The sequence below is a fragment of the Cynocephalus volans genome, chromosome 5 (genome assembly GCF_027409185.1).
Source record: "Cynocephalus volans isolate mCynVol1 chromosome 5, mCynVol1.pri, whole genome shotgun sequence".
In the NCBI taxonomy this organism is placed as follows: Eukaryota; Metazoa; Chordata; class Mammalia; order Dermoptera; family Cynocephalidae; genus Cynocephalus; species Cynocephalus volans.
Window position 1 is genome coordinate 41,581,476 of NC_084464.1, and position 13,686 is coordinate 41,595,161.

General features: G+C 36.3%; 1 protein-coding gene across 1 annotated transcript; it reads left to right on the forward strand.

Annotated features, from left to right (window-relative positions):
- The first annotated feature begins 3,542 nt into the window (after positions 1-3,542).
- On the forward strand, positions 3,543-4,478 carry LOC134378769 (olfactory receptor 2G3-like). Its single transcript, XM_063098079.1, has one exon. The coding sequence runs from the start codon at positions 3,543-3,545 to the stop codon at positions 4,476-4,478; it is 936 nt and encodes a 311-aa protein (XP_062954149.1).
- The last annotated feature ends 9,208 nt before the right edge of the window (positions 4,479-13,686 follow it).

The following is a 13,686-nucleotide window of genomic DNA, read 5'->3' on the forward strand; positions in this document are numbered from 1 at the left end:
GCAGATTACACTACAAAAAAAAATCACTGAATTGTAATGAAAGTGGAGACTTGTGCACAAATGCTATGGGAAATAGATGGATTTTTTAAAACTTCATTAAATTCGCCAGTGAGGGGCCGGTTAGCTCAGCTGGTTAGAGCGTGGTGCTAATAAAACTTCATTAAATTTAACATGATGTCTGTGGCTTAAGACATATACAGTCCATATTAAATCTATCATAATATGTGCACATATTTAATTATAAAAAATATTTTATCAAACAGTTTTTAATTTATAGTCAAGTTATAAACAAATCTAGTGACCAATAACGTGTATTTTATTTAAATAATTTGATAACATTCTTATAAAGAAGTATTATTGAGGCACTGGTATTATGGTTAATAATTATTGACATTGAAAAAATGTTTAAATTTGTTAAAGAAAACTGGTTAAAAAAGAGAGAGAAGGCCCATTTACCCAATTATGTAGCTGATTTCTAATAGCAAAGACGTTGCTCTTTTTCTTTTCCTTCAGCTGCAGTATACAAAAACATACACTTGAAGGGCCTGGGTATGGGTGAGAAAATTTTTCTACGATGTTTTCTGCCTGGAGATACAGCAAATGTCCAATCGAGAAATGCCTTCCTTCCTGCTCTTCCCTAGAGAAAGTCCTGTATGGACACTGTCCAACTCCCTGCTAATTAGCAACTGGAGACACAGATCCCCAAGGTCTTGAGAGAATCTATATCCTATGTATTTCTCACCTATTCTCAGCTTATTTTCTCCAGGGACTATTGCTTAAGAAATATTTATTTTCACCTAACTCGTGGGTATTGGGCAGTGATATTCACTACAGGGGAGAAACTTTAATGTGCTAAAGTCATGTCTCCAGCAATCTTCTCTACATATGGACAAACATAAAAAGGAGAAGGAGGATGACCTAGAAGTTGTAAGTATTCTGTTTTAATGTCTCACATCACCATGTCTTCCTCCCTCTTGATTTGTCTCCAATCATGTTAGTCAGCATAGACTGAATCAGCTACTTCCCTCAGTGACTCACTTTGTCTCTCCTTTAGATTCGCTTTCAGGAGTCTTTCTGGAGGTCTGAAGTCTATGCATCTCTGTTAAATATAATCATTGTTCACACCACAAGAAGAATCAGAAAAATGTACAGGGGAAAAAGTTCTTCATCTTTTTGCCAAAAGAAAAGAGATCTTTCTATATATAATTCTTGCTTTTCTAAATAACATTTAATAGCCTTTGTTCCCATTTCAAATTTGGAAAAGTAGTTTGTGACAATTTTGTTTTGGGTTAAGATCATATACATACACACACACACACACACACAGATTTCTGATTACTCTCCTTCTTAGGTCCTGTTTAGGAACTGACCTTCAAGTCAGACTTGAACTGTGGAGAAGCAAATGCCTACACATCTCACCTCTAATTTATGAGCTGGTTCTCAGTAAATTGGAGAGAGTAGAGTTACTTTTCAACATGACCAGTATAGAAGGTAAAGTAAGAGGGACTAGAAGGCCCTCCTTGAAGGAGATCTTATAATCCAAATGTTTTATAAACATTTTAGAATATTGTAATGGAAAGATATGAGGAAAATAATTAAATGATTTTTATTTCATTTATGATTCTATTACACTGATAAGCAACTATACTAATGTTATTCTTCTATGTAAAATTAATTGGCTGGTTTGTGGTAACCATTTTACAATGTATACATCATGTTGTACATGGTAAATATATTCAATTTTTATTTGTAAATTATACCTCAATAAAGCTGGGAAAAAAAGAAAAATGGTACAATAAAATAAGGTAAAGCATAAAAGCACAGAGACAAGAAATAAACTCAACAACAATTAAATAGTCCAAAACGTTATTAGTTCAATGAATTTTATATCACTTTTGAGTCACTGTTATGATTTCAATAAACCTGCTACTTAATGAACTTTGCATTTAAACTCCTAAGAAAGTTAAAAATTTGTTTCTAAATTTGCTTCTGTATCCAATATCCTATCAAAGTATGTGATTTTGAGTTTTGGTACCAAATTAGAAAATTGGTAATTCTCAGATTTCTGCTTGTGGAGGTTAGAAAATAATAAATTCATACTTAGAAGGACATCACATTCTGAAAGAGTTCAAATTGCATCCTAAATTTTTTTTATGTGTGTACCTTGTGTTATTTTCTAGAGGTGATTGGAATAATTTATGTTTGCATTTGATGTGAGTATTTGTTAAAAAAAAAAAAAACCCTGAAATATGACTTCAGTGACTAAAACTATAACACATCAGTCTGGGATAAATTAGCATTTTACATTAAACAGCATTAGAAATATGCAGAATGTGAGGATCTATATAGCATGATATTCAGGTTTTCTGAGTAGAATTCTTTATTAACTCTACAAATTTAAACATTTAGCTCCAGAATTTAAAATTTTAAACTTTACCCCATTTAAGACACAATTACTTTTTGAAATAAAAGCATGCCTGAATAAAATGCCAACTTGAGCCTTCATTGTTCCTAAAAGCGGAAGATTCAATAAGATACTGTCTTAAGAGCAGAAAATTTGAGGGCAGGGATGAAAACATCATAAAAAATAATAAGAGGCATATAATACATCCATATTTTATAATCCAGACTGTTTTTAATTGAGTAGAAAAATGCAAAGTGAGCTGACAAAGATATACTTTGCCTTTTCATAATTTTATCAAATGCCAATAGCTTGCCTTTAAATGAGTGTGTGTAGGTGAGTTTTTAACTTATTTTTATCAAAAGCATTCTCTGGTTATCTGTATGGACAAATCTGTGCACATCTGAGTTGTGTGCCTGTTTGATTTTATATCCAAGTACCACAAATGTTATTTTTTCCCATCAGCTTTAAGAGATGAAATATTTGGGGGTGAATAATCATGAGTCAGTTGTGAAAGAAATTATGAAATTATTTAGCTTCCTTCTGTATTGAAACTCACCTGTGTCTGACCCTATATCACTATAATTTGATAATTAGTATTAAGAAACATTATCATAACCTGTCTTGTCTGTAAAACAGAAAAGACACAAAACATATTCCATTTGTTTTCCTGACACACTACCACACTGTTACTGATTATTTTTGCATTAAAATTTCTTGTAAAAGGAACAAAGTTCACTCAAAATCTGTTTTTGTGCTGTGTGTTTAAATTAGTTTCAACATTCTTATATTCTTTCCCTCCCACTTCTACTAAGAATTGTATAACCACTGAAATTGGAAGCCTTTCTTTTCTGCTTCAAGTAAACTATCTTTAATAATAATGATCAATAACTTGTGAAAAGAGATGGCAGCATGAAAAAAGGGAAAATAGGCCAAATGTTTATTGAGACAAAAAGTGATGACACAAAAGAATGCTTTTGTTTTTGTCTGCCTTTTTAATAATTACCTTTTTCCTTCTCAGAGAAACTTTACTAGTTAAAAAACCTTATCTGATAGTTTACTCTAAATATTGTAAGTAAATAACATTATTTCTCTAGATTGAATTCCCTATGTCCATTTTTCTGTTTTACTTAGAAGACTGATGGAACAAAACAATGAAACGTCTGGAGATGATTTTATTTTGCTTGGTTTCTCAGACCAGCCCCAGTTGGAGGTCATTCTTTTTGTGGTAGTTTTGATATCCTATCTTCTGACCCTGGTGGGCAACACAGCCATCATCATGGTCTCCTGCCTGGACTCCAAACTTCACACACCTATGTATTTCTTTCTCACGAATCTCTCCTTCCTTGACCTTTGCTTCAGTACCAGCATTGTCCCCCAGCTATTGTGGAACATGAAGGGACCAGCCAAGACCATCCCACACACTGGCTGTGCCATACAACTCTATGTGTCTCTCTCTGTGGGTTCCACAGAATGTGTTCTCCTTACAATCATGGCATTTGACCGCTATGTAGCTGTCTGCAGACCTCTCAATTACACTACTGTTATGCACACATCATTTTGCAAGGCCTTAGCAGGAATAGCCTGGCTAAGTGGAGTAGGAAACAGTCTCATCCAAGGCACCATCACCCTTCAGCTTCCTCGATGTGGGCATCGCCATCTCCACCACTTCCTGTGTGAGATGCCTGCCATGATCAATTTGGCATGTGTTGACATTCATGCGAATGAAGTTCAGCTTTTTATGGCCACGTTAGTTCTCCTCCTTCTTCCTATGGCATTAATATCGGTCTCCTATGGATTCATTGTGCAAGCCATGATAAAAATTAAATCAGTCCAAGCTTGGCACAAGGCCCTAAGTACCTGTGGTTCCCATCTATTGGTGGTGTCCCTCTTCTTTGGGACCAGCTCAGTCATATATATTCAACCAAAGAGATCCTATGGCCACAGCCAGGGAAAGTTCCTCACACTCTTTTATACTGTTGTGACTCCAACCCTCAACCCCCTCATATATACTCTAAGGAACAAGGATGTGAAAGGAGCCCTGAAGAGACTGCTGAGAAAAGAACAAAATTCCTAAGGAGAAATCAGAGAACAGTGGCTTCCCATGCTGGAAATTTATTTAAGGGACATATCATTAAATAACTGCTTCCAAGTGTGTATGTGTTGCTTACTTAGCTGTCTGGCTGTATTTACATATCGTATGGCTAACATTGTCTAGAAAAAGAACACATTTAGATCCAACTTCCATAGTTCCTGGAACCTCGTGTGCATGTGAGTTTTTTGTAGTAAAGGAATAGATCTGTGAATCTACTTAAAGTGCTACTGTGAAAAAAATTAAATATTTGGGTTTTTATTTAAATTTTTTATTTACTACTAGCATATTCATTCTTGCAAATTGTGATATTTCTTTAGGCCCTTTACCTGACCTATCACTTCCCAAACCCCTTACCTGCCTTCCCCCATCTCGAGTATCTTTAGGTTTGTTCTCTCCTTCTGAAAGTTCAATGTAATGTTGTGGTCTTTTCTTTCTTTCCTTCATTCCTTCCTTTTTCCCTCCCTCCTTTCCTCCCTGCCTCCCTCCCTTCCTTCCTAGTGAGAACATTCAGTATGTCTGTTTCTTTGTCTGGCTTATATCACCTAATATAATTTTCTCCATACTCATCCATGTTGCTGCAAATAGCAGGATTTCATTTTTTTATGGCTGAGTAGTATTCTACTATATATATATACACACACACACACACACACACACACACACACACACACACACACACACACACCACATTTTCCTTATCCAGTCTTCTATCAATGGACATTTAGGTTGGTTCCATATTTTGGTACTGTAAATAGAGCTGCGATGAACATGGGAGTGCAGGTATCCCTTCAACGTGATGATTTCCATTCTTTTGGATATATACCCAGTGGTGGGATTGCTAGGTCATATGGTAGTTCCATCTGCAGTTGTTTGAGAAAACTCTGTACTGTTTTCCATAATGGCTGTGCTAATTTACAGTCCCACCAACAGTGTAGAAGAGTTCCTCTTTTGCCGCATCCTTACCAGCATTTGCTATTACTGGTCTTTTTAATAATGTCCATTCTAACTGGGGTGAGATGATATCTCAATGTTGTTTTTATTTACATTTCTCTGATGACTAATGATTCTGAGCATTTTTTCCTGTACCTGTTGGCCATTTGTATGTTTTCCTTTGAAAAATGTCTATTCATCTCCTTTACCCATTTTTAAATTGGATTATGTGGGGTTTTTTAATGTATAGTTGAGTTCTTTGTATATTCTGGATTTTAACCCCTTGTTGGATGTATAGTTTGCAAATATTTTCTCTCATTCCATAGGTTGTCTTTCTGCTCTGCTCATTGTTTCCTTCGCTGTGCAGAAGCTTTTCAGTTTGATGTAATCCCATTTACTTTTGGTGGGGGCTTATTCATAAGATCTTTGCCCAGTCCTACTACAGGGAGTGTTTCCCCTATGTTTTCCTTTAGTAATTTTATGGTTTCAGGACTTATATTTAAGTCTTTAATCCATTTTTAGTTGATTTTGGTATATGGTGAGAGGTACAGGTCCAGTTTCATTTTTCTGCATATGAATGTCCATTTTTCACAGGACCACTTATTGAAGAGGCAGTATTTCCCCAATGCATGTTCTTGGTTCCTTTGTCAAAGATCAGTTGGCTGTAAGTTTGTGGGTTGATTCCTGGGTTTTCTATTCTGTTCCATTGATTTGAGTGTCTGTTTTTATGCCAGTACCACACTGTTTTGGTTACAATAACTTTGTAATATAATTTGAAGTCAGGTAGTGTTATGCCTCTGGCTTTATTTTTTTTTTTACTCAGGATTGCTTTGGCTATTCGGGGTCTTTTGTTGTTCCATATGAATGTTAGGATTGCTTTTTCTATTTCTGTGAAGAATGTCATTGGTATTTTTATGGGGATTGTGTTGAATCTGTAGATTGCTTTGAGTAGAATGGACATTTTCAAGATGTTGTTTCTTCCCATCCAAGAGCATGGTATGTCTTTCCACATTTTTGTGTCTTCTTTAATTTCTTTCATTATTGTTTTGCAGTTTCATTGTAGAGATCTTTCACCTCCTTGATTAAATTGATACCTAAGTGGTTGTGTTTTTTTTTTTTTTTGTGACTACTGTAAATGGGCTTGCTTTCTTGATTTCATTTTCTGCTACTTTGTTACTGGAGCATAAAAATGCTACAGATTTGTGGGTGCTGATCTTGTACCTTGCAACATTACTGAAATTGTTAATCAGCTCTAAGAGTTTTTTAGTTGGGTCTTTAGGTTTTTCTAAATGTAAGATCATGTCGTCTGCAAACACGAACAGTTTGGCTTCATCCTTTCCAGTCTGGATACCCTTTATTTCTTTCTTTTTACCTGATTGCTCTGGATAGTACTTCCAACACTATGTTAAATACAAGTGGTGAAGGTGGGCATCCTTTTGTTCCTGTTCTTAATATCATCCCATTCAGGATGACATTGGCAATTGGTTTGTCATAAATGGCTTTTATTATACTGAAATAATTTCCTTCTCTACCTAATTTGCTGAGAGTTAATCATGAAGGGATGTTGAATTTTGTCAAATGCCTTTTCAGCATCAATTGAGATAATCATATGGCTTTTGTCCTTGGTTTTGTTGATGTGGTGTATCACATTTATTGGCTTGTACATGTTAAACCAACTTTCCATACCTGGGATGAATCCCACTTGATCATGGTGTATAAATTTTTTGATGTGTTGCTATAATCTGACTGCTAGTATTTTTTGAGGACTTTTGCATCTATGTCCATCAAGGATATTGTCCTGTAGTTTTCTTTTATGGTTTTGGTATCAGGGTGATGCTGCCCTCATAGAGTGAGTTTAGGAGAAGGTTTCTGTTTCTATTTTTTGGAACAGTTTGAAGAGAAGTGGTATTAATTTTCTTTAAAGGTTTGATAGAATTCAGCTGTAAAACCATCTGGTCCTAGGCTTTTATTTGTTGGAAGACTGCTGATTACTACTTCAAACTCATTGCTTGTCTTTGGTCTGTTCAGGTTCTCTATTTCTTTTTGGTTCAGACTTGGTAGTTTGTATTTGTCCCCTGTAGTTTGAAACTTACCCATTTCCTCCAGGTTTTCATATTTGTTGGTGTACAGTTGTTTATAATAATCTCTGATGATTCTTCATATTTCTGTGGTATCAGTTGTAATGTCTCCCTTTTCATTTCTGATTTTTGTTATTTGGTTCTTTCCTCCTCCTCCTCTTCCTCCTCCTCTTCCTCCTCCTCCTCCTCTTCCTCCTCTTTCTCCTCTTCCTTCTCCTCTTCCTCCTCTTTCTCCTCCTCCTCCTCCTTCTTCTCCTCCTTCTCCTTCTTCCTAGCTAATCGTTTGTCTATTTTATTTATCTTCTCTGTAGTAGATTGAATTATGTACTCCCAAAACCCATGGAAGCTTGAATTGTGTCCCCCAAGGTTTATCTAATAGAAACTTAGACCCCACTGTGCCTGTTAAGAGGGTGGGAATTTTTATTAAGGTAATTGGAAGGTGGAGCCTTGAAGAGGTGATTGGATTGTAGGACTGTGCAGTAGTGAATGGATTAAAAATGGTGGTCAGGGGCATGGTTCTGAGGGCTTTAGAAGAAGAGGAGAGTTTGCCTGTCTCTCTCTCTCTGCTCTCTGCTTCCTGCATCTTGCAGTATGGGACCTCTCACCGTCTGGTGGGTCACTATCACCACCACCAGATGGACTTTGGACTTCCCAGCCTCAGAAACTGTAAGCAAATAAATTTCATTTTCTTTATAAATTATCCAGTTCCAAGTGTTTTGTTATAAGCAACACAAACGGACTAACACATTCTCAGAAAACCAACTTTTTGTTTCATTGATCTTTTGTATTGTTTTTGGGGTCTCTATTTCATTTAGTTCTGCTCAGTTCTTGATAATTTTTTCCATCTACTACATTTGGGATTGGATTGTTGTTTTTCTAGTTCTCTGAGGTGTAGTGTTCGGTCATTTATTTGAAGTCTTTCCATTCTTTTGATGTAAGTGTTTATCCCTCTTCTTACTGCCTTTCAGTATCCCATAGGTTTTGGAATGATGTATCTTTATTTTTGTTAGTTTCAAGAAATTTTTGATTTCCTGTTTAATTTCTTCTTGGACCCATAGGTCATTCAGGAGTCTGTTGTTCAGTTTTCCATGCACTTGAGTAGTTCCCAGAATTTTGCTTGTTATTGATTTCCAGTTTTTATCCATTGTGGTCTGAAAAGATAGTTGGAATGATTTCACTTTTTCTAATTTGGTAAGACTTGATTTGTGACCTAGTGTGTGGTCAATCCTAGATGAGAAGAGTATGTATTCTCTAGTTTTGGGGTGAAATGTTCTGTAGATATCTGCCAGGTCCAACTGGTCTAAGGTGTAGTTTAAATCATGTTTTTCTTTGTTGTTTTGTTACCTGCATCCCTCCCTATACCTGGGAAGTTTTCTGATACTACTCCCTTGAATAAGTTTTCAACGCCTTTTTCTTTTTCATCCCCTTCTGGAATACCTATGATTTGGATGTTTGTGCATTTAATATTGTCTGCTAGTTCTCTTAAATTTTCTTCATTTTTTAAAATTCTTTTTTCCTTTTCCTTGTCTATCTGGGTAATTTCAAAAAGACCATCTTCGAGTTCTGAAATTCTTTCTTCTGCTTGCTGCTCAAGCTTTCTGTTCTGTTTTTTATTTCATTGAAAGAATCCTTCATTCCTAGGAGTTCTGTTGCATTTTTTTAAGTTTTTAGTCTCTTTGTCAATTTCCTCCTTCATATTCTAGGTACTTTTTCTTGTTTCATTGTGTTCTCTAGCTGATTCTTCTCTTATTTCTTGGAGTTTTCTTAAGTCAGTGCTCAAAATTCCTTTTCAGATATCTCAAACATTTCTTGCTATATGGGGTTTGGTACTTGAAAATTACCATATTCCTTTGATGGTGTTATATCTTCTTGTTTATTTGTGTTCTAGTATTTTTATGCTGATGTTTGATCGTCTGGTAGAACACTTGTTTCTTCTATCACTCTGGAGTGGACTATCAGGGGGAAGACTTCCTCCTCTCTATATAGGTTCTGCTGGTGACTCTTCTTGCATCAGTGCAGATGAGTGTGCAGTGGGCTGCCTTAGCTCCTGTTCAGTCAGTGAGCAGGCCCCTCCAGTGCTTGGTCTAGGCAGATCCTGTGGCTGCATTGGTTCCACAACATGGCACAGGTCAGATGTGCTCACCTTGGCAACTACAGGGTCAGTAGGCAAGTCTGTATGCCCCTCTGGTGCTCGGGTGTGGGTGGGGCCTTCTGCTGCTGCATTGGTCCCAGGGCACAGTGCCTAAATATTTGTTTTTTAATAAAATAATTAAAATAATTGCTTGGTAATTATAAATAATTGTCAAATAATTTAATGAAATATTAAACATTCATGTAATTTAGTTTCAGATGGATACAGGACCTGCTTGACAAAACCTTGTATTTTATCCTATTTGACACTCTATTGCTTTCCTTAGTGTCTTTGTGTTTGTTAAACACATGGGATGTGGAGCCAGACTGCCTTGGTTTGAAATTTGGTTCTTCTACTCATTGGTTGTACAAAACCCTCTGCTCTTCAGCTAACTGTTGTGTTTCTCAGTTTAATCACTTCATAGGATTACAGTGAGGATTAAATAAATTAATTCATGCAATATGCTGAAAAATCAATCATAGCACTGGTAGATACTGAATAAATCTGAACAATTAATAAAAAAGTTTTAAAAAATAGCATGGTGTTCAGAAATCTCCAAAGTCTTTCCTCTTTCTCCTGTCATTCTCAACATGTGCTTGGTTTTTTTGTTTGTATTTGTTATGTACTGTTTTGTACTTGATATTCCTTTTTACACTTTCCTGGAAACACTAAGACCAATCAAATCTTTCTTCACACTTCTTTGTATCAGCTCCAATTTGCACTTCTTAAGTGCCCATTTTGACTTTGGAATCTGTGCTTTAAAGAACATGGTTGGGACTTTGAGTCAGAGTGCTTCAGTTTTAGAAGACCAATTCCACCAAGCAAATTAACTAGGGTGGTACTTATAAGTACTTGAGTGTACTGTGTCATTGAGTCACAGTTTCCTCACTTGTACATGAGTGGTAGCAATAGTTCCTAATATACTTGACTGTTGTGATAAGTAAATCTGATCATTCAGACAGAGTTTACCCAGACCTGTTAAATATTAATAGAAACCACCCAATAATTGCTAGCAAGTTACACCACTTATGTGATTCCAAACCTATAACTTGATATACCTTACTCATTTAATGATCTCCCTCAGATCTTTAATTACTTTCTGGAATTATTCCAATAACCTTTAAATACACCTAAGTATAATCTTTCTTTTTGGTAACTCCTCTGATACAGCATAAACTCTAAATGTGCGTCCTGCATTGCATTTAGGTCTACCTTACCTTCACACGCATATTCTCAATTCTAACTCCTAGTGTCCTCATAACCCATTCCCTTCATCTTATTCAGACTGACATTGTTCTAATTTAAATCCTCTGTCTTGCTCCTAACAAAGATTGCAAACATGCAGCCCTTAGCTGCAATGGATTTCTGAGAATGTTTGGTTTGGAGAGCAGTTACTTTAATGACTGTGAATGCCCTCAGCTGTGTAGTATGCTTTCTGCCTTACCACAGACTCTCATGCCTGGCCCAAAGATCTCCTGTAGGTCACCTCTAACCTCTGAGAAACTTAAAGTGTTGGTACCTATGACTGAATTTTTAAAAATTCCAAGTTGTTCGCTTAATCTCATTTTTTTCTTCATGATAATTTTGATTATTTTATAAGAATTATCTTCCATATATGACTATTCAATTGTATTATTAAATGGTTCCCAAATCATTACAGAATAAATTCTAAAACAGCATAAAATCTCAGGTTCTCCACCATCTTGATCAAATTTATCTCGTCTATCTTTCTCAGCATACCTTCATTCAACCTATGTTCAATTTCTATTTAAACACCCAGCAGTTTCTGAATTTTTTTTATTAATCTTATGCACTTTATACCTTATCTGTTTCTCAAAGTCAAACTTAAATCTAATCCGTTCCACAAATATGTCCTTATCACCCAGTTGTAACTTCTTCCTCCTCAGCATTGCCATGTCATTTTTTATGTACTGATTAATATATATTAAAAAATAATGGTTCTTCCAAGGAATTCAAGTATTCTATTATAGTTAGGGGAGAGAAAGTATAATAGGAAATGATAGGAGATACATTTGCAGAATAAAATGAACAAATCACAGAAGGACCTGTATATTATGCTAAGAAGGGTGTACAATCCTCTGAGCTCTAGGGAATGTCTTGTAATGTATGAGGTTTTGGACACTAGAGTCACGCCAAACTAGGTTATAATTCTCAAAACAAGTTTCCTAACCTCTAGAAGATAAAGTTTCCAAATCTATGCTGAATGAAATAGTACCAACTTCATAGAGAATGCATGTAACCTGCTTGGCAGAGTGCGTGGCTCCTAGCAAAGCTCAGCAGGGCTTGCCTACCAATATGTTAACAATGAGACTACTCAACCAGCATTACTAAAACAGGAGAAGAAAATTGCTTTATTCTTTTATTTCTGTTGTCCATACCATGGTAGTGGTTCTTTTCATCTTAGAATTTCCCATGATTTTTCTGGTCATTTTCAAATGGTAAAAGAAGTCCACTTTTGCTAAAAAAAATTCTCATTTCAGTAATTAAAATGTCTGCTCTCAGGTCACAATTAATCTGTGATTAAACATTCTGTGTCTCCCCTCCGCCCCCTGCAATTTAAGCCTGTTCCAGTCTGAGACCCTGCAATGGGAATATGAATGTCGCAAAAGCCTCTAGTTCCCCACCTTGTGCATCTTATTTTATGCCTCTAGCTTGATAAAAGCGGTTTCTGAACCTTGGAAAAGGAGAAGTTAAGCAGCAAGGTTTTCTCTACTATGTAGCTAAAGACTGCTTTACTCAGTCTCTCATATTTACATATTTTTACACAGTTACTATAAAACCACTTGCTCTATTCACCAAATAGCCAGCAACACCTACCAAAATTTCCAAGTCATCCCACCAAATACCTTACACATGGCTAGAGGTGAGAAGGAAGAATGTGCAACATGTTTCTCACCAAATGAATACACCTTTTGTTCTTCAAGTCCCATCTCTCATTTCTCCAATCTGAATAGGGATGATCAGCTAAGGGCCACCATAGTGAGTATTCATAATGTTTTTCATGACTTTCAGCTCCCTTAGCATGTAACAAGGCTGTCCCCCTCCATCCCAACATGCAGATAGATAAACATTTAAAGTTGGGTAAGCCCCAGTTCTGGCCAGTGAGTTGCGAACAAAAGTAACCTGTGTTAATTCCAGGCCAGAACATATAATTGCCAGTGTAAGATCCTCCAGAGCTCTCTCTTTCCTTCTCCTATAGCTACTAGCAATGTTAAGGATGTTGGCAACTCTGTCAGTCTGTGATCCTAAGAGGGAGACACACATGTCAGAGTTTGTAGTGAACTTAAGAGACATACTGTATGAGAAAGAAATATTTCTTGTAGTAAGCCATGGAGATTTTTCACATGTTTTGTTACTATAGCATTTTCTAGCCTCCCTATTATAGTCACAAAACCAGCTGTGAGTACACCTCCTTTGAAAGTCCTGCATAAGCGGATGAGCGTCTTCATTTGGAATGTGGAGATTGTTGCAGCTACTGTTTCTTCTTGACTTTTGAGACCTCAGCTGAAACAAAGAACGAGCCCCATTTAACAAACTTTCTCATTATTATGATTATATAAATAGAATATTGCAAGGTAAAGAGAAGACATCTAGCAGAGAGTTAGAGCACAGTAATAACAATGCGGATAAGAGATGGTGATATTCCTAACCAGCATTTCTCCAGCTTGAGCAGGTAGGAGCTCCTGAGAATGTGTACTGCGACCGTCTGTAAAGTGCTCATTTATAGTATGGTGATTGAGATATGTGGAGAAAGGAGAAGTGAGTCAAGGATATTAAGAAGGCAGAATCCATGGGATTTGCTGATAGGGAGGAAGAAATCTAGAATGAAATCCAATTCTATCATGGGAAACAGGTGTAAGGCTAATTTTATTTTTCGCTGAAACAGAAAATACAGCCCTAGAGCTAGGAAGGTTTCACTTCAGTCTTCTTCTTGCTCTCCAGTCTCAGTGGAAGTATTGCCCTTTCACTTTTTGCATGTAATCCCTCCAGCTGTGTTCTGCTTTCCATCTTTTCTGATTTCCACAAGGAC